The 19,015-nt window shown below is 51.5% G+C and overlaps 1 protein-coding gene across 1 annotated transcript in view; it reads left to right on the top strand.

Annotated features, from left to right (window-relative positions):
* Positions 1-1,672: 1,672 nt before the first annotated feature.
* GYPC (glycophorin C (Gerbich blood group)) overlaps positions 1,673-19,015 on the top strand; it is a 33,815-nt gene continuing 16,472 nt past the window's right edge. Inside the window, exon 1 of the mRNA XM_031451233.2 lies at positions 1,673-1,927. Coding sequence (XP_031307093.1) covers positions 1,891-1,927 — 37 coding nt within the window. The 5' untranslated portion in view covers positions 1,673-1,890. The remainder of the gene's footprint in view (positions 1,928-19,015) is intronic.

The following is a 19,015-nucleotide window of genomic DNA, read 5'->3' as shown; positions in this document are numbered from 1 at the left end:
CTCAAATTCAGATGGAGTCCCAAAGCCTTAGCTCGGTCAGACCACAGTGCAGACACATCCTCTACTTGATGGACCTGAGATGTTTTGGTTCCATAACAAACACTGCTTTGCTCTTGTACCTGAACTTCATAGTTTGTCGGGCTTTCTACCTTTGTTGTTTAGCTGTTGAGTTAGTTCATTTTTGGCTTCTTCTCTATGAGGAATTCTTGTTACTCTTTGGTGCTTTTAATCTGTCTTACCCCGAGAAATCAGTTAAGGAAGACTCTTATACCTACGTGTAACGGCCAGTTGGCTATAAGTGAGCCTCTGAGAAGTCCTCCCCTAAGTGAGGAGCAGTGACCTAGGGACTTGTTCTTCCGCTCTTCCTGCCAGGCCCTCAGCTGCATTTCAGGTCACTGGCATTGTTTATTTATGAACTCTGAACCCAGGAGATACTATTATCCAACATGGACCTACCTGTATGACCAAACAAAATGTTAAACTGTTACACTCATCATTGCTAGCTTCTTTAAGTACCTTTCCTCTGCCACTTATTTTATAAACATTGTCTTTCTAAAACTCCGGGAAGAAAGTGGGTTTGTCTCTGTTTCGAAGATGAGGAAATGAGACACAGAAGTTTCCACAACTGACCAGAGACATTTCCTTCACATTAGCGTGTACATGTTGAGCATGGAAATGTGGCTAAAGATCTAGCAGCATTATCTAACAAAAGAGAACGAGGAATATTTTCACACTATGTCAAGCAGGCAGCTCTAACAAAGATGCCTGGAGTGGTCCAGCCTGGGCGGGGCTTCCCCATCGCACACCTCCAGGGGGCAGCCTCCCTGGTGTGTTCAACCTGGATGGTACCCTCAAGTGCACACAGCTGGAATGGTGCCCTGGGACTGCGGCAGAGTGACCTTACTGAGAAAAGGTGGGGCCGGGAGCAGGATAGGGCAGGGCGGGGCTGAGGTGTCACAGGGCAGTGCATGGAGGACCACAGGCAAACAGCACCGGAAAGTCCCACAGAAAGGTTCAGACATCAGACGTTAGAAGTACAGGTGTTTCCTGAGGCTGGGATTTAAAACCAGAGTGACATGATCTCAAGCTCTCTACGGTAAATGGGGGATTTAATGCTACGTATAACGTGACATTCTTCAGGGATGTGGAGAAAGAGCGTTTAACTAACCAGAGTGTCTAAATCCATACTGAGTCTTTAAATTGCCTAAGTAAAGTAACTTCTCCACGAACTCCCTTATGTCTGGAAGCCCCAAGCAAAGGGATCCAAGTAAATTCCATGACCTTCGTCCAGCAATTTTTTTCTAAGACCCTTTCCCCAGCGCGAGCCCACAGATTGGGACAGCGCCCCTAAAAAGAGAGGCAAGCTGGGAACACTTTGCAGGTCACAAAAGCCCCGCAGCTCTGAGAGGCCTCGCAACTATCAGCCAAGACGCAGACGCAGGGCTGGCCCTGTTTGGTCACCGTCCCTGAGGGTCCCCGGAAGGCCATGATGTCACATCGGGGAGTTTTTCAGTCCGCAAACAGGGTAATTCTCAGCTTCTGTATCTGGCAGCTGCAGATGGAAACAGAAACCTAGTTAGAAAAATGTGACGCTCGCGCAGAAAGTTGGAGCGCAGCTGAGTTCAGAGAGTTCAGAAGTGGGCGGGTGTGTGTGTTGAAAAAAAAAAAAAACAGAGGGTGGAAACCCCACCAGCCGAGTCTGCAGGAAAAACTAAATGAAGTCTGCCTATCTCCGGGCCGGAGCCCCTCCCCTCGGGCCCGCCGCACGAGAGTGACACAGGTGCCACTTCCTCCCGGCTGTGGAGGGTCGGAGCGGGCGACCGCGACCCTCGCCACCGTCCCGCCGGTTCCCGCGGCCTCTCTCCGGGCCGCGCCCCGCACCGGCCGGCGATGAGCAGCCACCAGGTCACGCCGCCGCCCCGCCACGGTGAGTACCCGCGGGGGGACGGGGCGCGGGGGCCGAGCCGCCTCCAAGAAGCCCTGGGGTCCCGGCCGGCGCCCGGACACCAGCCGCGTCCCCGGGCATCGCGGGGTCCCGGGGCATCGCCGGGTCGCGGGCATCGCGGGGTCCCGCTCCGGGGCCCCGATCTTGTCGCGCAGGCTCTGCGCGCCCGGGGCCTGGAGAGGCCGCCGGCCACCTCCGCCCCCGCGGCCCAGCACTCGCCCGCCTCGGCTTCTTTGTGTGGTGGTCTGGTCGGGAAGCGCCTGGGGCCAGAACTCTGCCCCTGAGGGAATAAACAGGCCTCCGGGGAGCGAGGGCAAGAGCGCTAAGCCGCAGCCCTAGGGAGCCTCCCAGGTTGTTTTCCGAACTCCCCGGGCGGGACGATTCTGAGAAACTCGGAGTTAACTCTGCCAGCTCCCAAGGCAGCCAGCCACCGCAGATGCGGCCGGTCGGCTGGGCTCGCCGGGCCCCTCGCGGTGTAATTCTTCAGCGCCTGCTTGCTTGCTTTCTCAAACAGGCACATGCTTTCTTGCTGACGGGAAATGGCCCTGAGAGTTTTGGTGAGGATGTTGGGAAACTGCGCTGGGCCTCCCCCGCCATGGGGCGTTTGCAATTAACAAACTAAAATTTTATTTAAAAAAAAAAAAAAGGAATGTTGTTCCCTCCTGTCCCCAGCCTGGCCTGGTCTGATCATTACGAAGTGTCAGAGAGGAGGCATTCCGAGTCTCCAGCATAATCAGGCTAAGTAATTAATGCAAGATGATGGTGTGGGTATGGGAGAGGCCAGGTGGTTGTGTGGCCTTCCGTCGCAAACTTGAGCATGGGTGACTGTGGCTGGGTCTGTGCTTGTGTACCGTGTGCCTCGGCGTGTCCCTGGCCACGTGTGTGCTGGTGAGGCCGCCCAGTGCCATCTGGGTGTACACAGACAAGGGACGGGGGAGTGAAGGCCTCGCGGCCTGCGTTGGGACCTATGTGTCACTTGTTAGCCAAGGACCTGGGGCAAGCCAACCTCTCAGCTCCAGTTTCATCGTCCGCAAAATGGGAACAGTGCGGCAGTTTTTCTCTCGGGATTGTGAGAACTCAGTGCATGTAAATGGCTCAGCATGGAGAGGAACACACATCGAGCACTCAATACGTGTCTAGCATCCTTATTTTCATCTTAAACGAGGTGGTGGATGCGTGAGGTCCTGTGCATTAGTGTTTAGGTGTGCATATGTGTCTGTGAGTGTGCATCAGATGCTAGTGAGCGTGCCTGCGTGTGTGTGTGTGTGTGTGTTTGATGTGTCAGGGCCAGGGTGGAGGGGACTGAGCCACTGTCATCATTCCAAGTCAGACACAGAGGAAGTGCAGCTTTCTAACCCTGCCTCCGCTCCCCACCCACCTCACACACATATCCTCCCACAGCAGTTCCCTAGGATTCAAGTTTCAGGCCTTGACCGATGGCTGCAAATATTTCCCATCCGGAACTGATGGCGATGCAGCCTTGACTCGCATGCCGGTCCAGATTACGCCTGGATTTACTTTATGGCGGGATCTCTGCTGTGGGAGAACCAGGGGCACTGTTTCTCATTGCGAACTCAGGCAGGATGTGTCTGTATCCTGTCTCGGTTTACACCACTGCTTCTCAGAACCAGAGGTTAGAGTGGAGAGGACCCGCTGCTCCCACCTGCCCAGGCTGGGCTCAGCCAACTCTCATAAGCCCAAAGGCTTCATGGGACGAAGGAGTCATGTGCAGAAATCCACTGCTGGTCCTTCTCTGGAAGGGGTCAGTGCTCAGTAGGGAGATAGCCAGGTTTGGCAGCTTTATATAGAATTTGCCGCCTCTGGCAAAAGCAGAAAGGATGGCATTAAGTGCCAAATGAAATTCCATCTCGGTCATTGCTCAAGCCCTCCCGATATCCGTAGCTGCGGGAGTCACATGGCGCTGGCTCAGCCAGCGGCTGGACCTTTCCAAGGGTGCCCATAGTTGGGCGGTTATTTCTGGGAACTCGCAGGGCCCCCTGGGAAACAGAGAGGTGTGGGGTCAGAGGCATTTTGTGTTTGCAGGGGGAGCAGACCCGCCCATCCCAGTGAGGAGGGAGAGACCCTTCACCAGTAGTGAGAGGCTGGCAAGTCCACTCGGTGTGCCTCTCTGGGTGGCAGGCCTATAGCATATCAGACGCCCCTCAGAGCCCCTGACCGAAAGGCTGCCCGGGGACTGAGCCAGCACAATCTGCACACAGATCACAAGCTGGAAACAAAACAAATTTGAACAATGAATGAAGAGTTAACAATAAAAAAGAAAAGGGCACTTTCTTCCCACCTCAAGGGCAGTAACCTTATTGATTTATGAGGATCCTTCCAGGGGTATTACATGTATATATACTATATATAATATTATAATACATATGTATGTTATATATACTATATATAATATATATAACATATAATATATGTATGGTATGTATAATATATAACATAATATGTATTATATGTTATATGCATAATATATACAATTATTTTTTATTTTACAAAATGAAACATTCTACTTCATCTTTTTTTATAAGAATGTTTATTACAGCTTATACGTTATTACCATATATAGGTTCGCCTTTCTTGGGGGCCGCATAGTGTAAACTGTATGAATATATGAATGAATTGGTTATTTTATTTAACCGATTCGTCCATGAATGGACATGTAGGTTGTGTACAGTCTGGTTTTTTTTTTTTTTGACCAGACACAGTGCTGCAGTAGCAGCCCTTGTCAACAGGGTTTTCATGCATATGTTTGTCTACTTTTAGGATAAACTCCCCCCAGAATTCAATTTCTGGGACAAAGGGTATGTACCTTTAAAATGTTGGTAGGTCCTGAAGACTTGCCCTCTGAAAGGTCACATGAATGCCTGCCGCTCACCAGTAGCCCCTGAAAGCTGCTGTTTTCCCACATCCTCATTCACACTGTGTAGTTTTTATCTTGACCAGTCTGGTGAGTAAAACACGTCGTCACTTTTGAGTGTGCCTCCATCACTGGCTTTGGGGAGCCTCAGTCTTCTCGTCTGTAAGTGGGAGTAGTAACAGCTACTTCACAGGAGTCATGTGATGAAGAGGAGCAGGCGGGCCTGGCCCGGTGCCCAGGGTAGCGGTGTCTGTGGCCCTGGCTGTTAACAGAACTTATCAAAGCCAGCCTGGCCTGCAGGTGCTGGGAATCCCCGCAGTCTCCCTTGCAGACGGCTGCTGATTTTGCTGTTGATAATGCACCGATGAGAGCGGCGGTACCTACACACCAAGCTCACTCCCCACAACCTCATCTCACACCCACACTCTTACCTGTTTGCAGATGAAACGCTGGAGGCTGGGGGATGACCAACCCCAGGGCCCCCAGCTTCTGAGGACACAGCTGGGCTGTGGACACAGGCTTTCAGGCCCCAGAGCCAACAGAGGCCACCCTGAGGGGGACATTAGGGCCCAGGTGTGCAGGGCGGGGCCTTGTGCAGCCTGCACACCCACCATGAGAACCATGCTCAGGAAGTCACAGCTGTGGCTTTGCATTCAGAGCGACTGCGTGCAACACAGACCCTCAGAACCTGCCAGCCAGCCCTCAGCTTCTCAGCCAAGCCTGTGGTCCAGCCTCAGTCCACAGCTGTCCACATCACCCCCTGCTCTTGGTCAGGCCTGGGCCGCCCTGGGCAAGCTGCCGGCCCCGCCCTGCCCCCGAAAGCCAGCTCGGCTGACCGCCAGGGCCCCCGTCGTGCCTGGGCGCCCCTGCCTCACCAGCTTTGCCTCACAGCTGCCCACTTCAGACCCCTGGGGTCTCTGGGCACCCCCACCCCAAACACACACCTCCCTGGGCCCGCCCGACACTAATGCGCTGCCCACCAAGGCCCTGCGGACACCTCGCAACCCCGACAGATTTCTGGGTCTGTCACCTCTGGGAAATCGGACTCCCAGGAAGCTCTGTGACCCCCTACCTGCCCCCCACCACTCGGGGCCCAGCACAGAGAGGTGCTCTGCCAGCCACTTGGACATGAACGGGTGACTGCGCTGACCACCCAGCCCCAGCGTGCTCAGGCCTGGGTCACTCCAGAGGCCGAAAGCACCTTTTAAAAGTCACCCGCCCCAGAGCTCGTAGTGCAGAACTGGGAGGTCAGTAAATAATAAATTGAAATGGACAGAAAGTCAAACCAAAATAAATTCTAAGAACATGCTGACAAGCCGCAGCCGTCACCACCTCGCTCTCCGTGATGCGTGCTTCATCCTCCCCCCGCCTTCCCCCACCCTCCCTACCTGATCTTTGCTTAAGGTTTCCTTCAGATCATCGTGTCATCTGAAATTCTATGGGAACACTGGCTCCTGCCCTTAGAAATATTATAAATTTTCATTTTTGTACATTTTTCCAGAACAAATGTTAGAGTGCAGAATCTTAGCCGATGGCAGATACTGACAAGGGCCAATTTTCTCCTGTCCAGTGAGAGCCGGATTCCATGACATGAAGCTCTGTCCCAGGTGGGGCCTTACACGACTCCGCCCATCCTGGTTCGAGCCACCTCAGAGCCTGTGCCCTGTGCCTGCCAGTCACAGACAGCAGCCGACTCGGCCACTGGCCTGCCCTACCCGGGGAACGGTGTCCCAGCAGCACTGGCTGCCCACCTGCCTGGCTCTGAGGCCCTGCCCCTCCTCCAGGCCCCAAATCATCTCCACCTCTCGTGACTGACTCCTCAAGGTTGACAAACTGCTGGAGATTTGGTGTGGACAACTCTGGGAGTTCAAAGCTCCCAGGGGGACCTAGTTGTCCTGGGGGATCCCCCCACAATCTTGTGAGATCCACCTCCCGGTGTTTGACCAGGTTCCCACAGGTTTGATATCCTTTCCAGCAGGAACTGTTTTGAAAGACACCAGTGCACCTTAACAAGGCTGGGCCTCAGGGGTACTAGTTAACCAGAGCCTGACACACTGCAATTCTATCAGAGTCTGACTGACCCAGGGGAAGGGAAACACCCAACTCCGGCCCCCTCTAGCCATCCTGTCCCACCCCGGAGGAGAGAAAAACCCTGAGGACCACAGTCCAGGGGGATGGCCTCGGACAGACATCGCAGGACCAGAGGGCACATCCCCACCCCTCCCCCGCTCCCCCACATCACGACCTGTGATTCAGCCTTACACCTTCTATGCCAAGAAGAATTACAAGACACACCAGAAGGCAAGAAATACAACTGGAAGAGACAGAACGAGCATCAGACATGGCAGAGATGTTGGAATTATCAGACTGGGAATTTAAAATAACTGTGATTAATAGCTCTTTGTGACACTTTTATTATATTCTCCGCTGTATCTGTTCCCCTTGCGGACTCATCCTATAAGTTAAAGGCACACGTCTCTTCTATTATTGCCAAAACCTTGTGGCCAGCATACTCTTCGGGGTTCAGTGGACACCCTCATGACCCCTGCCAGGCCCCGAGGGAAGGAGGCTGGAGCTTGGGGGGCATTTGTGAGGGACAAGCCCCAGGCAGGGATGCCCCATTATCCCAGTGTACCCACCACACCCTGATGGAGGCGTCTTGTCCCCACTTTGAGTATCACAGACGGACGGGCCCATCACTTGCAGGGGCACAGCTGGGACCCCCTGCCCCTTCTCCTTCACACGCCACACACTTCTATGACAGTCCAAGTATGCAGCTGGCCCTGGGCCCCAGGACAGCTGGTCCTCCCCCGGGACCCTAGAGGGAGCGTGTTCACATTTCACCAGCAGCTTTGGGCAGTGCATTCCCATCAGTGTCAGAAAGTGAAGGAAAGGGTAGTTTGCCAGGTCAAAACCAGGTAAAGCCACGTTTCCTGCCTGCCTTTTGTGTTGGGTCCCAATCTGGGACCTCTGTGTCCGCAGGGCAGCAAAGTCCACTTCCCTTGAGATGCTGGCCAAGTGCCCTCAGTAGAACCACATGCACAGCCTGCAGTGAGTAGGGGCCTCGAACTCAGGTTCCTCTGCTATACTCTTTTTTTTTTTTTGCTGTACTTTTTTTAATCCATTTTTTTTAACTGAAGCATAGTGAATTTATAGTGTTGTGTGAGTTTCAGGCGTATAGCATAGTGATTACATGTATATATATTTCACATATATTATGTATACTTATATATATTTATTATATATAAATATATTTTTATACATTTTGGGTTATTTTAATATATATTTCAGATTATTATATATGTAATATATTTTATATATATTATTTATATTATTTTTATTTACTTATTTATTTAAATATATTTTAAATATATTTTATGTATTTATTTATATTTTATATATATTGTATATTCAGATTATTTATATATATATTTCAGATTATTTTCCACTATAGGTTACGACAAGATATTGAATATAGTTCCCTGTACTATATAGTAGGACCTTGTTGTTTAACTAATTTATAAATAATAGTATCTACAACTCCCTAACTCCTGATTTATCCTTCCCCACTCCCCCACCCCCAGTAACCATAAGATTGTTTTCTATGTATGTGAGTCTCTTTCTGTTTTGTGAGTTCATGTGTATCGTTTTTTTAGATTTCACCTATAAGTGATATTATATGACATTTGTCTTTCTCTGTCTTACTTCACTTAGCATGATGTGATGATCTCTAGGTCCATCCATGTTGCTACAAATGACATTATTTCATTCTTTTTTTAAATTGAAGTATAGTTGATTTACAACTAAAAATAGACTTACCGTATGATCCAGCAATCCCACTGCTGGGCTTATGTCCAGAGAAGACTCTAACTGAAAAAGATACATACACCCCAATGTTCACAGCAGCATATTTACAATAGCCAAGACATGGAAACAACCTAAATGTCCATCGACAGATGACTGGATAAAGATGATGTGGTGTATTTAGACAATGGAATACTGCTCAGCCTCTGCTGTACTGTTTTAAGCTATTTATACTTTGCATCAATTTGCTATTGACAGGAGGTTAGAATGCCAGCTTTAGAGTTCGGGATTTGGGTTTGAGTGGACAGGCTTGAACATGGCCCTCTGTGTCTCAGCTCATCAGCAGAGCTAGTACAGTGCCGGGTGCACATTAATCAAGTATGCAGTGGTGGCCCGCCCTGCTGGGAGCGGGTGGCTTGTGACCCCTTGCCTTTCACTCAGATCCAGTGCCGAGCGCTTGCCAGTGTCCTTAGCTAGTCCTGGCTACCTGCCCTGCCCAGCTCCCTCCATGTTCCCCGCTCCCGTCCCTGTTTGCTCACTTGCCACTGAAAATAGGTCCCCAGGACAGGATGCACCATCTGCCCAGTCCTAGGACCACGGCAGGGCCCTCAGTCCCAGCCTTTGCAGTAGTTCTGGGACGCTGTTCCCTGCTGAGCCAGGACCCCTGCCTTCAAGCTGTCTGCTCCGTGGAGGTGAGGTGGTTAGAGGGGAGGGTTCGTGCAGGCCTGGCCCTGTCCTCTGCCACCAGCTGTGACTCTGAGCAAAACTTCTACCCTCTGCCGCTCAGTCTCCTTCCCTTGTGCCCAAGGAAGAGCATCCTTGCTCCCCCGCCTCAGCTGAACACTTAGCATTGGAGGTCTCAGCTGTCTTGTTCTCCATGGGAAAGAGAAGTCTCCTTAAAAACACTCACAAATGAATGAACAGATGGATGTGAAGGTCCACTTCGTGTAAACATGCCCTGTCTACACAGAGTGCTGTGATCGCATGCTCACCCACATGCTCTCCCAGTCCTGAGTCAGGCTTGTCCACTCGGTGGCCCGCAGTGGCCTTTTGGCTTGGCTCAGCCCGCTGACCTGTCCCCATCCAGGGCTCCTGTACCCCTGACCTGTGTATGCACGCTGCCCCCCAAACCTGGGCACACCTTCCAGCATCTTCGCTCCCCAGCAGCTCTCTCTTTCCGTCAATGCTGCCACTGCAGCGTGAGCCTCCCTGGGGTGCTCCTTAAAGTGTGGGCTCCCTTCCCTCCTGGGAAAGCCCCTTTCTCACCCCTTTGTGCTTGAACTCCAGCGAGGAAGCTGGCCTTCCCTCCTTCGGTCCTGCCTGGGGTTTGACACTGAGTGGCCCTCCTGCAGCTCCTGCCAGAGTGCTCATCTCAGTGGATCAATTTCAGCATCAGCTGAAAGTCCCGTGTAGTCATTTTTTTTTTAAACTTTACAATCTCTTTTTTTTTTCCTTTCCTACACATTGTATAAATGATCCTCACCCACTCCCCTCTTATGATGACTGTCTCCCTGACTCAGAGCCTAGAAAGTCAGCTGCCCCCGCAGGAGCTATCTCATTTCACCCTCCAGCAGCCCTCCGGCAAGTATTTTTATCTCCATTTTGCATGTGATGAGAGGGAAACTCTAGAGGCAGCGTGACTTGCCCGGAGCCGCGGCCGGCCGACCGCTCTCCCTCCCACTCAGGCGTGGCAGGTGTTTCTGGCGGGGCTCAGCCGGGGCCCACATGCACAGTAGGCCTGGCACTTAGAGCTTTAGAAATCCACAGAAAGGTTTGTTTCTTTTAAAATCAGAAGGAAAAGAATGAACCTTGAAGACTACACATGGCATTTGTGTATCTATGCCATTATAAAGTAGTGTGGCTAATATTTGGTGGTGGGGTGGGGGCAGGGAGGGACCCTTGAAGACAGAGCACCCAGGTACATGAAGTCCGCACTGGGGCCCTGGCTCAGCTCATCCAGGCTCGGAGCCAGGTGCCCACTGGTCTTTGCACCTCCACTGCCCCTGCCCAGCTCTGCCCTGACCCTCGTCAGCACGGCTTCAGCCTCGCTGATCCTTACTCCCCCTGGCAGTCCTGCCCACCCCGGTAGGGCCCTGGGCTGGGGGCTGCAGTGGCCGCCTCTGTACGTGCTCTTTACCTGTGCCCTGGGGAGATCGAGAGACTCAAAAGTAAATGCTTGGTTCCCAGGACTCACTCCCTCTCTCTCTCTTTCTCTTATTCTTTTGGCTTTTTAAGCCATGCAATTAGGCTGTTCGTCACTTAAAACTATAAAAGTAAATTTTCTTTGCTCTGTTTCATAGTTCCGGAAGCAATTCACGTTGATCATAGAATTACATGTACCAGACTGATAAGAAGGCTACAGGAAGATTCTCTCTAGAGCAGAGGGACTTTCAGATGCCCATGGGACAGCCAGGCGACAGCTAGAAGGCAGTTCGGAAAGAGGCCTGGACAGAAAGAAAGCTGGAGGACCTCAGGGTAAAGAGGCCGCACAGTGAGGGTCCCAGAGGGGAGCCACAAAGAGCCTGCTGGAGTTGCATGATTGCTCTGGACTGTGGATCTTAGCATCGGTCCAGGGGCGGGGTGGTGAGTGAACTTGGCCGCACCCGGAGCACGTACACATGGTACCTTGTTCAACTAGATGTTCCAAGGGTATAGATATATTAATCCCAGTTTAGATATATGGAGACTAGTGTTCAAAGAGGTTATTTCCCCCAGAGCCCCACCGCGCATCACTGGCCCAGTCCAGCCTGGCGCCAGGTGTGTCCTTCCACTTCGGGGATGCAGTAGACCGCGCTGCTGGGAGCAAGTGGCCTGTGACCCCTTGCCTTTTGCTCAGCTCCAGGCAGCCCTGAGGTCCATTCTCTTGCCTTAGAAGAAAAGGTCTTTCTTTGTCCACCCGACCCTGGGCCACTTGTGCTGGCTCCGCCCCCACTCCGCCAGCCCCCACCTGGCAGCCCAGCAGCTGCTAACGACACTCGCATGGGCTGGGTTGTGACCACGCAAGTCCTGCCAGCCGAGGCCAACCCCCACACAGTTCCCATGTTTCCCCAGGGAAGGAGTGGGCAGCTGCCTCTCAAGGTCACTGCAAGGGCAGCAGGAGGGAATAATGCCCCCACCAAATGCTGGCCAGTTCCTGGAATGCCTGGACCACAGAACCCACCCTGGGCGGGCAGCTCTGTCTTTCACTGGAATTTCACAAGCCATGGGACCATTCCTGCATTGTGTGCTGTTCTCTGCTAGGCACTTGCAAATGTTTCCTTTCTTCATTCAGGAGACACTGCTCTCCTGCTCCAATAGGTAAATAAAGCGGAGCTCAAAGAAGTTAGGTTGAGTTCACAAAGCCAGATGTATCCATGGATGCAGGTCTCTGATTCCTCAGGGTGAGCACTGTCTTTGCCTGAGAAACTCATTCATCGGGTTCGAAAGTGGGGGCAGGATCAGGTGATGTTGAGGATCTGAGGCTGGGCCTGCAGGGTCACCAAAAGGAATGATGGCCACCCCTCCCCAAATCTCCAAAATAAGTAGCTTCCTACCTGGGGTTCCCCCACCCCAAAAAACACACACATAAAAAATGATGTCACTGCTATAAACCTCCACTGCAGTTATTTTCAGGAGAAGCAGCAATTCTACAAAAGAAATTCTTAGAGTCTGGAAATCTGAAAGACATAAAAGCCCATCCATGGCAGTGGATCTGGGGATAAGAAGACACCTGGTGACCCCACTTCAGGGCCCCCTTGTGTTGGTCACTTTCGAGTCATCACCGGACACTGAGGGCGTGACATAACCCAGCTTGCAGCCTCCAGCTGGGGCCTTCCAGGACGGTCGCTTGATGTCTGGTCACTCTTTGTTGTCAGCGATGGTGCTTTGAGGCATGGGTCTCAGAGAAGCCTTCCCTAAGAGACACTTCCATCACATGAAGCCGTGATACCCTCTCACCATGATTAAATCTTTGCTTACGGCCAGACCTCAGTGCACACCCAGCTGTCAATCACTTTAACAACTAATTCCACGAGAAAGGCTCTTGTCAAACTTCGATACCCAGGAAGAGAGGTGGAAAAGTTAGAAAGGGAGCTAGATGGATAACTCCATTGTGAAAGCAATTTATCCACAAATGTTTATTAACCACTATATACATCCCTGGTTCATCAATAGAAACTCACAGGGTTACGATGTGTGCATCCTGTCATCTGTCCCAGGGATTCAGGAGGAGACAGAAAATCTAAGATACAATCCCTGCCCTCAAAGCATTGTTGGGCTTCTTGGGGCAGCAGGACCCACATCATGACAGGGATAAAAAACATCCAGTCCTCCTGGTGAGAAATTTCTTATCACACGAATTCAGGTTTCAGACTGAATTGTCCACGTCTTCTGGTGATTCTTCATCGAACTAACCAAGTGGCTATCTAGATATTTAATATGTTTTTATTGAAGTGCTGTCAGTTTACAATGTTGGGTCAACTTCTGGTGTACCGCACGATACTTGAGTCACATAGGAACGTACATACATTTGTTCTCATATTCTTCTTCACTGTAGTTTACTACAAGATACTGAATGTGGTTCCCTGTGCTGCACAGTAGAAACTTGTTGTTTATCTATTTTTATATATATATTAGTTAGTATCTGCAAATCTCAAACTCCCAATTTCTCCTTTCCCACTCCCTTCCCCCTCTGTTAACCATAAATTTTTCTATGTCTCTGAGTCTGTTTCTGTTTTGTAAATAAGTTGGTCTTTTTTTTTTTTTTTTAGATTCTACATATAAGTGGTATCATGTGATATTTTTCTTTCTCTGTCTGGCTTACCTCACTTAGAATGACAATCTCCAGGTTCATCTATGTTGCTGCAAATGGCATTATTCTGTTTTCTGGCTGAGTAGTATTCCACTGTATAAATATAGCACAGCTTCTTTATCCAGTGATCGGTCCATGGACGTTTAGGTTGTTTCCATGTCTTGGCTATTGTAAGTAGTGCTGCTGTGAACACTGGGGTGCATGTGTCTTTTTGAATTAAGGTTCCCTCTGGATATATGCCCAGGAGTGGGATTTGCTGGATATTATTAGATATTTAAAGAACAGCTTAAAGTAACAAGACTTTTCAAATATAAATTGAAATCTAAAATTAGCTAAACTAGCTAATATTGACAGCTGATATTAAATTATGGGGACTTTCTACTTGACTAGTTGTAGGTTTATCATGTTGAATTGAGACCTTGGGCTGGAAGAAGTTGTCAGTGATCAATGTTGACTGTTGAGAATGTTCTAAGTAAAGATAAGTCCAAGGTTGTAAAAATACAAAAAAGAGGGCAAGTGCGCAGGGTACCTGCCATCAGCAGGGATGGTCAGGCCTGTCATGCAGAGGAAATGTTGTTTAGAAGTGTTCGTTCATCAGAGCCCTCATCCCTCATTGCGAGGTGTGTCTGTGGTGAGCACCTCCATCAACACGGCTGTGGGTGGCAGGACTGTGATTTGAAACCATGTGCTCCAACCCCTGGGCCTTCTTTGAAGCCCTGCCCACCACCACCATTTGTGTTGGAAGTGGGGAGTTTCAAATGGAGAATACCATTTTCTTTCACACGAGTGAAAGAAAGTCGGTTCCAATGGGCTTTACAACTGCATTTCTTTCTATCCGGCTGGATAATTACCCCCAGGTCATTCCCTATTTAAGACTCTTGGAGCTTCTGAAAAGACCTTCTGGAACAGACTATTTTTAAACAACTCATTTGAGTGACGTGATGTGGGTTGCTCCCTGAGAAGACGGGCAATGCTCGAGAAAGTCAGACCGCATCTTTGAGGCCGCAGCAGTCAAAGGCAGGTGAAGTCCATGGTTTTCCTTCAAAGTTCAGACGCCCTGCGATGGCCTCAAAGGCACCATTGTCTGAGTGCCTGCCCTCCTTGCCCTGGGGCTGTGGGAACAGAGGCCTGACTGTGCAGATAAAAGGCTGACCTCTCACTGCCCTGCCTTCTGCCCAAGGGTCGCCTTTGAGCTTCCTTGAGTGGGGCCCCCCCCAAGGAGAAACGAGCAGAGGGTGGGCCTTCTCCTTTGCCTCAGTTCCTGATGCCTCCTGGGCCAACGAGCTCCACTCAGGGACCCTCCTACCCCAGCAGGACGCTGCCCAGACCTCCCTGGAGCAAGCCCTACCCACTTGAATAGGCCATTTGTCCTGTTCTGGGACCTGACACTCCAGGGCTCAGGGCTCCCTGAAGAGTCCTTCTGTGACGGGACCTCGCCAGTCAGTGCGGTGGGCCAGAGATGGTGCACACAGCCCAGTCGGAGAGGCCTGGGCCACAGCCCTCACCAGCAGAGACGGCCTTGACCCTTGTCGAGGTTGAAGTCAGGGGCAGGACCGCTGCTGCCCCCATGCCACCTCGCCAGCATGTCTTAACCCCACCATTAACCAATGCGGGGGATCTTGGGACAGTGGCTTCACCCTCTTGGGCCTCCACTAGCCTGGGGCCCCTGCCCTCTCAACCTCATGGGGTGTTCAGGATACAAGGAGCCCTGGGTGTGGCCGGACCCTGGCATCTGTCCACAGTGGCCACAGCCGTGCACGCGGCCCGCATTCTGACAGCTGAGCATCACATGGTTGAAAGACAGGCTTCAAGCGTGACAGACCTGGGTTCATGGTGCAGCTCAGCCACTCGATGGCTCTGTCCCCGTGGGCACCTTGAATGAGAAGATGTAGATAAAGGCGCAGACCTCGTCTGGGGCAAGCTCAACACACTTATTAGCCTGAGAGGACGGAGAGAGACTCAGAGACCCGGAGACTCAAGCCAGGTGCCTGCAAACCAAGGCCCACAGGCTGAATCCACTTTGCTGCCTATTTTTATAAATAAAGTTTTATTGGAGCACAACTGCACCCATTTATGTACAGGGTCCCATGGGGGCTTTCAATTGACAATGGTAGAGTTGTCCGGAGACCCAGTGGCCCAACAAAGCCTAAGCTATTTACTTTGTGGTGCTTTATCCAAAAAAATTTTGTCAACCACTGTCTTAAACCAATAGGAGTGTCTCCAGTGGCTCAACCTCTAGGCCTCGAGGCCACTGGGCCCCAGTGCACCTCTCTCTGGGAGACACCACAGCCTCGTGGGTGGACTAGAAGCCTGGACCAAAGACCTTCAGCCAAGGGCAGGGACCAGGCTGCAGCCAGGAGGCCCACGGGGGCCAGACCGTTCACCTGGGCACACAGGGGGCATCTCATCCCACAACCTGGCTGCCCACGTGATCTCCACCTTCTCTTGCCCTCTCGTCACCCGCTCTGTGAACACAGGCAGCCGGGCTGTGCTGCTGGCCTGCAGAAAACCCTCGTCTCAACTAGGCAGACATAGGAAACAGGCCCTCCCTGGACTAGCCAGCTCCCTGCACCCCTACCTTCAGAAAGCAGGGCTTCGCACCAGGGCCCAGGCAGAGGGGGGCTGTCTGTCCACGTGGCAAATGCTGGGCCGGAAGTGTTGTCCTGGACTGCCTGGGGCCTCTCCCCACCCCTGGAGGTTATCATATCACCTCCTTTTTCAGGTTGGACTTGGAGACTTGGGGCAAGTGGGAAGTGTGTCCACAATGCACCAGCTGTACAGTGGTGGATCCTGAGCTCAGTCATAGTCTCCCCAAGTCTACACCCACGTCCTTTGCCTCTGCCATCTGTTTCCTCCAGCTCTGAGACCGGGAGTCACAGTCCATGAATGTGTTTTAAGCACCAGCTGTATGGCAGGCCCTGGTCGAGGCCCTGGGGACAGGACAGTGAACAAACCAGCAGTAATCCCAGAAGGGAGCCTACGTTCTTGTAGGGACAGACAGATGGACATAAGACACATGGGAATAATGCTCAGGATATCAGAAGGTGCTAAGTGCCGGGGATACTGTGGGGGTGCCGTTTTGAAGAGTGTGGTTGGAGAGGTCTTCACTGGGAAGGTGGGGTTTAAGAAAAGGAAGCCAGGGAGCAAGATGTAGGGATATGTGAGAGAAGGCATAAGAGGCAGGGGACACAGCATGTGCAAAGGCCCTGGGGTGAGAGGAGGCCTGACCTGAAGCAGAAACTGTCAGGAAAGCAGTGTGGTGGGAAGCAGAGGGTGGGAAGCAGTCACCAGGAGATGGAGTCAGACAAGTATCGTGGCAGGGGGTGATGGGAGTATCTCCCCACAGCTGCTGTAGCAGCTGGATTCTAGCATCCTCTTGAGTCTTGGGGCCTCAAAGCCTCTTGGCAGGATGCTTCTGCCCTGACAACAGAGCCCTCGGTGTCTCAGCTAATGCTCTAGCTAGGGACTGAGCAACCTGGAGTGCAGTGGCAGCTGAGAGATAGGGAAGAGGCCAGCAGGGGAGTCCTAAGGAACGCCTGAGGTGCCAGGGGAGTGGGGTGGGGCTTCACCAAGTGCCCTGTTTGCTCTCAGCTGCAATGAAAGATGCCCTTAGTTGCAAGCACACGCATGCATGCACACATGGAGGGGACCTGACTGCCTGATCACAGCATCCTCAGGGAGCCGGCCTCTCTGAATTCAGCTCAGGTCAGGGACGCACCCACAAAGTGCAGAGCTTGGCCCCATGGTCACGGCTGGCTTGGCTGTGTCTGTGAGCAAAGGCCTTATATTTCTTCCTGCTTTTTTTTTTTCCCTCCTTTTATTCACACTGATGGAAACGGCTCCTTCAGCCAGGCCCGCCTCTGATAAGGCTCCAGGCAGTTTGGAGAAAGCAGAGCTGAGCCTCTTATCAGGCCGAGGCATAGGGTCTGATGCCGGCACTGGGCGGGCCTGGTGCTGATGAATTGGGCCCGGGCCACGCTCACCAGCTGCTTTCTCAACCCGTTCCCTGGGCCCCACCATCAGAAGTTGGGGCAGGGAGATCCGGGAAGCCTCTTGATTTTCTTAAACACCAGTGTAGGCTTCCAGGGCCACCACAACAGAATCTGATGAACTGCCAATAGGGAGAAAGTTCTGGCCAGGAGGCCGATAGGGGAGAGGACCCCAGGGGGCCTTAGGGCTCGGAACAGGGCACATGGGGATGAAACGTGTGGTTGGAGCCCTCTCAGAACTCCTGGGGGGCAAGCACCGCTGTTCCCATTGTCTGGATGAGACACTGAGGCTGGGACAGGGAAGATGTTAAGGTATTTGATCTGCTGTGGAGCGATCAGGCCTGCAGGAGGTTTGCCCCAAAGCTCAGGCTGCCTAATCCCTCCTGGGGGTTCTGATCTGAAGATCAAAGAGCTCACCCCCAACACACACCCCATTTGAAGACAGAAATTCTACCCTCAAATGTTAACTTCTTTTCCTTTAAGATCGGGTCACTGTTAAACTTCCTGTCTTTAGGGTAGAATGGATGACGTTTTCCTACTGTTTCTTTTTCGGGGTTTTGTTTTTTTTTTTTGGTTTTGGGGGTTTTTTTTTTGCTTTTTTATTGCAGTACAGTTGATTTACAATGTTGTGTTAGTTTCTGGTGTATGGCTTAGTGATTCAGTTATACATATATATACATATTCTTTTTCATTATAGGTTATTACAAGGTATTCAGTGTAGTTCCCTGTGCTATATTGTTAATCTGTTTTATATACTGTAGTGTGTATCTGCCAATTCCAAACTTCCAGTGTACCCCTCCCCCCACCTTTCCCCTTTGGTAACCATAAGTTTGTTTTCTATGTCTGTGAAAATCTATTTCTGTTCTGTAAATAAGTTCATTTGTGTCATTTTTTTAGATTCCACGTGTAAGTGATGTCACATATTTGTCTTTCTCTGTCTGACTTACTTCACTTAGCATGATCATCTCTAGGTCCATCCATAGCTGATTTTTTTTGATAAGTGACTTGGCCTCTCTGACCTTTGTTGTCCCGTCTATAAAATGGGCTCACCCCTGCCTCACAGAGCCCTGTGTCCAGTGCCTTGCCAGGAGCACGCAGGGCTCCACAGATGGAGGGCATGTCGCCACCACCACCCAGCAGGGCCCCATCACCAGGCTTCGCCGAGGCAGGGCCAGACCAGTGGTGGGATCAGCAGTAGACCCTCGGACTGGGGCCTGGGTTTGAATCCTGGCTCTGTCCTTGGTGATGGATGCTATCTCTGAACTTCAGTCTTTTCATTCATAAAGCAGGGGTATAAATGCCTGCTGACAAGGTTGTTTCGGGGAGTTGAGCTAATGAGAGGTCCTGCTGATTTGTGGCCGTCCCAGGAGAGCGGGTTTTGAATGAACAGCATCTTGACTGTAAGATGTTATGCGTGAAGACCCAGCGTAGAGCAGACCCATGAAGAGCAGCTGATGGGAGCCCAGCTGACCTCTTGGCTGCCCCCTGCTCCAGGCCATCATGCCCATGGATGTGTATAAGGCCCAGGTTCCCTGCAAGCAGCCTTCCATGCAGGGCAGGTCAGGCAGGGCCACCTGGCACCCTGGCCCAGTGGCAGGAGCCTTCCCGGAAGGTGC

The sequence above is a fragment of the Camelus dromedarius genome, chromosome 4 (assembly GCF_036321535.1).
Source record: "Camelus dromedarius isolate mCamDro1 chromosome 4, mCamDro1.pat, whole genome shotgun sequence".
NCBI lineage: Eukaryota > Metazoa > Chordata > Mammalia > Artiodactyla > Camelidae > Camelus > Camelus dromedarius.
This window is presented reverse-complemented; position numbering and strand designations above follow the sequence as displayed.